Source organism: Acanthisitta chloris, unplaced genomic scaffold, assembly GCF_000695815.1.
Source record: "Acanthisitta chloris isolate BGI_N310 unplaced genomic scaffold, ASM69581v1 scaffold37401, whole genome shotgun sequence".
NCBI lineage: Eukaryota > Metazoa > Chordata > Aves > Passeriformes > Acanthisittidae > Acanthisitta > Acanthisitta chloris.
Genome location: NW_008658392.1, coordinates 22,444 through 26,431, shown reverse-complemented (window position 1 = coordinate 26,431; position 3,988 = coordinate 22,444). Strand labels below are relative to the sequence as shown.

At 47.9% G+C, this 3,988-nt stretch overlaps 1 protein-coding gene across 1 annotated transcript in view; it reads right to left on the bottom strand.

Annotated features, from left to right (window-relative positions):
- Positions 1-3,021: 3,021 nt before the first annotated feature.
- SH3GLB2 (SH3-domain GRB2-like endophilin B2) overlaps positions 3,022-3,988 on the bottom strand; it is a gene marked incomplete at its 5' end in the record, with an annotated part of 16,071 nt that continues 15,104 nt past the window's right edge. The window contains one exon of the mRNA XM_009085078.1: positions 3,022-3,585. Coding sequence (XP_009083326.1) covers positions 3,478-3,585 — 108 coding nt within the window. The remainder of the gene's footprint in view (positions 3,586-3,988) is intronic.

Here is a 3,988-nt window from a genome sequence, read left to right as displayed (position 1 = left end):
GCTGGTTTATGGGTCTGTGTTGGACACAGCAGCACCAATTCTGCATTCTCTGAAGTCCCAGGTGACGCTGTGGCTCGTGACTGACAATCCTGAAAGGGCTGTAATTAACAGCTGATTCCCTTGGCTTCCCCACACCCACTCCCTTCTCTTACTCTCACGTTGGGGAACTGGTGGGAGGTTTTAAGTGAGCAGCACTATAAAATACTCCTCAGGGAAGATTCCCCTGTGCAGGGATCACTGTGCAGAGTCCTATGGTGCTGCTCTGCCTGCACAGGGTCACCCTGGAAGGGACAGTGTCTGAGGTGAAGGTGCATCATGTGTTGTAGCTTTCGAGTAGATCAACAAACTCTTGAAGGTTCTGAGGCTCAGTGTGTGATGGAGACAGAAAAGGTCAGTGATTATTGCTTAAAATAAAGCCTGAAATCTAGACAGACTATTAAGGTAAGAAATTGAATTTTGACGTAGCTGTGAGCTAGTAACCTGCTAATTCTTTCCTAAAGAGACACTTGATTGCTTTACCAGTCAGAACCTTTTTAATCTCAGTGGTTTTAAGAGACTAGAGGGAGAAAAATAAGATTATCTTGCTTTGAGGTTTGCTTGGTTTTTTTACCTTATAAGCTTAAGTGCTGGTGATATTCTGGCACATTTGTTTGATCTAGTTTCAGGTGCCATGGAGGCTTTGGAGGAATTTGAACTGGTTGGGTGGAGTGAAATGATTGTAAAGTAGAAGGGAGAGAGGGACTTGATTACCTTCCAATGTGCCAACACTCACAACAGTGAAGTTGCTCATAGCAGGGAACGTCGAGGCCTGATGGTGTTTCAGTGGGGTGACCTGGCCAGTAACACTTTCTGCCATGGGGGAACTGAATGTGCCCATGGAGAGCTGAAGGTGAAGAACTGTGCAAATGTAGTACAGTAGAGGGGTGAGGGAGAGGAAGCAAAGCTGAGATCCAGCATCTAGGCAGGTTCAGGAGTGCTTTGGGGTGGTAAGGATCTTAACTTTTAGTACAGCTTTGCAAGTTACACAGTGTTCTCATCACTTTTTATTGGTCTTAAATCAGCATGGATGGGATGAGAATTCCAGGAGAAGTAATAAATTCTTTTAGCTACTCAAGCACCAGAGTGAGTTTGTGGTGCTAGGCAGGAGCCCTTGGTGCCAGACAGCAAAGAGCTGTGGATGCTGTTGGTTACCTGTGTTTTAGAACTACAGCAGCATTCCAGTCCTGAATTATCCCTGTCCCTCAGCCACAGAGGGGATGGAGCAGCCTCCATCAAGGGGCTCACCCTGACACCTGCAAAGAAGCAGCACATGTATCATCTTCCTGTAGACTCAGGAGCAGCAATAGATTTTTTCATGGGCTTTTTTCTACTGCAGAGGGAACAGAGTGCTGGTGCCAGGAACAGAATTCCTTCTGGCTGCTCTGAGGGAAGAGACACCATTTTCTCCATCATTAAGCTGCTGCTGGTTTTGTTAAAATTGTTCTTCCCCTTTAATATACCAGGGAGAGGAATAACAGGGAAGTCAGTGGCCTGAGGGACAGGTATCCATGCTGGAGCTGGAAGGGAAATAGGCAGGGGTAGATCTCTAATAGGTCAGAACTGTAGGAGTGGTAATCCAGGGAATTGTAAGATGAACTCAAACAGCAACATTATTCCATTTCCTCATTCCCTTTCATTTAACTGGAACAGCCAAGTGCTATTGCTGCACTCCAGAGCACTTCAGCAGCTGCTTCTCCCAGGAGTCCTTTCCACACTGGGTGCTAGGGACAAGGCTTTAGGATTTTAGATTAGCAGCAGATCTAGTTTCCATAACAACAAAAAAAGTCTGTTAGATCTAGAATAGCACTTGAGTCTCTCAGCAGCTGAAGTCATCCTGCTGCTCTATTTTTACTTCAGGTGAAGGAGGAGCTGTTGTTTCTCAGAGTCCCTGGGGCTGTAGTACAACTGAGACATGTTGTCTGGGAAAGGAACCACAAGACACTGCCAACCTGTTGGGAGTTTCAGGCAGGGCAGGAAGGATTAGCAGCTTCATTTTGCTTTTATCTCCAGCTTCCAAGGGATAGCAGGATGGCACTGAGCCTGTGCTTGTCCCCACAGCCTCGTGGCTGGAGAATCAGGGCAGCCCTGAGTGCAGAGAAGACACCGAGGCAGGAGGTCAGGCAGTTTGTTTATTGGCAAATAAGTGCTGAAACCCACGAGCCCCACATACACAGGTGCTCTGTGCCCTGTTACATTAGAGTGGTCACAATACCATTGGGGAAAGTGCAAAAGATCAATAAACAAGCAAAGTTAGTTCTGACATACCCAGGGGAAGTGTGAACAGCTTGATGCAGGTGAGTTTCTCTTCAGTTTGAGTGGAAAACTAGTTACACAGCAGTGGAAGTCCTTAAGGTGAGCTCTAGCTAACAGCTCATTCTAGGATGAGCAGGTCTACACACACCTGAGCACTCCTGCTGAGCTAAACCACCACATCCCTCCAGGGCAGCCTGGGCTGTGTAGTGTGTGTATGGCCAAGAACAGCTCCTTGCTGGAGGTCACAGCAGGTGAGACTGTCCCTTTCTGCACTAGGGTGCACCAAGTCTGTTCACTGCTGAGATGGGAGGGGAAACATTCATTAAATCAGTGATTCAGGATGAAAATAAAGTCAGGCTGAAACATGCCTGGACAGACACAGTGAAAGAAAAGCCTGGACAGCAACACAGGAGCAAAGCTTGTAAAAAGGCTTGTAAACTTTGCAGTCCAAGAGCAATGTCTTGGAGGAAATGCAAGCGAGATGCATGGTCCCTTGCACTGAGGTTTGCTTTTAGGCCCGTTAGCAGGTTGGTCTCCACAAAGACATTTCCTTCCAGCTTCTAAGGACAGGTGTAGAAGAAGCCACCAGGCCCCAGGACAGTGAGCATGGCTCTGGGCCAGCTGTGCACTGCTGGTCTCCCACAGATGAGCAAGGTGGATGGGTTTAACAGGTTCTTCAATTAACTGCAGCGTCCTTGCCTCACGCACTGGGACATGTCAGGGGGTGTGGGACACTTCCCTACTGGAATGCTTGATGGTTGGACTAGGGCAATTCTAGAGAGAGGAGGGGAGGGGCAGAGAGGCACTAACCCACACCAGACACGAGGGAAGTGTAACAAACTCCATGAGCAGCTGCTGAGGGACACAGCTTGCTCAGCCTGGGAAAGCCACTGCGAGGAACAAGACTAGGGCAGGGTGGGGGAAAAGTAATCGAGGAATCTTGTGCCATCAGGACTAACCTCAAAGCAGGCTGCACTGGTAGTTAACAAATTCAGTCTTGGGTGCCATCAGCCCTTTCCCAAAACCTTACCATAACAGTTTTCCCACTTCTTTCCCACAATTCCTATGTTAGCAATGGAGTGTCAACCCTGAAGAGAGCAATGGTCTCGGATGAAGAAATCCGCGTTAGAAGTGCCAGGAGATGAGGGGTGCATTCTGCTTGTACATTCTTCTTCCTGCAAACATTTAACTTAACAGTTCCAAGTAAGTGACAGGAACTTTCCCTTTCTGGTTCCCTCTTTCCCCTATGAGCCAGTCTGGATCCATGCCTGGCAGGCTGTACACAGTGATCATCTGGGGAGAGAAGACAGCATTAGACAGGATCTTACTCTGCACATAGAGCCAAGGAGTTCAGTCAGAGGGGACTGAAAGAACAGTGATTCCTGAGGTCCATTTAGCAGGCATCTGTGCCCTGTCCCTGGAGCTATCTGCAGCTGTAACAGATCTATGGAAAGCTGCCCAGCGATGTCCCTGTTGCCTTTCATTCTCCAAAGTGACTCAAGGTATTTTTGCATGTTGCTATGTCATCCCTTCTGAGTACAGAAGGTCAGTTTAGTGAACGGAAGAGTTTGCAAATTGCTGTATTTCCTTTTTTCTTAGCATGATTAGGCCAGGCCTCCAGCCAGCAGGTTATCCCATGGCTCTGGATAAGGCAGCAATATTTGAGGGTCACAGTGAAGACACTGAGTATTGGGGC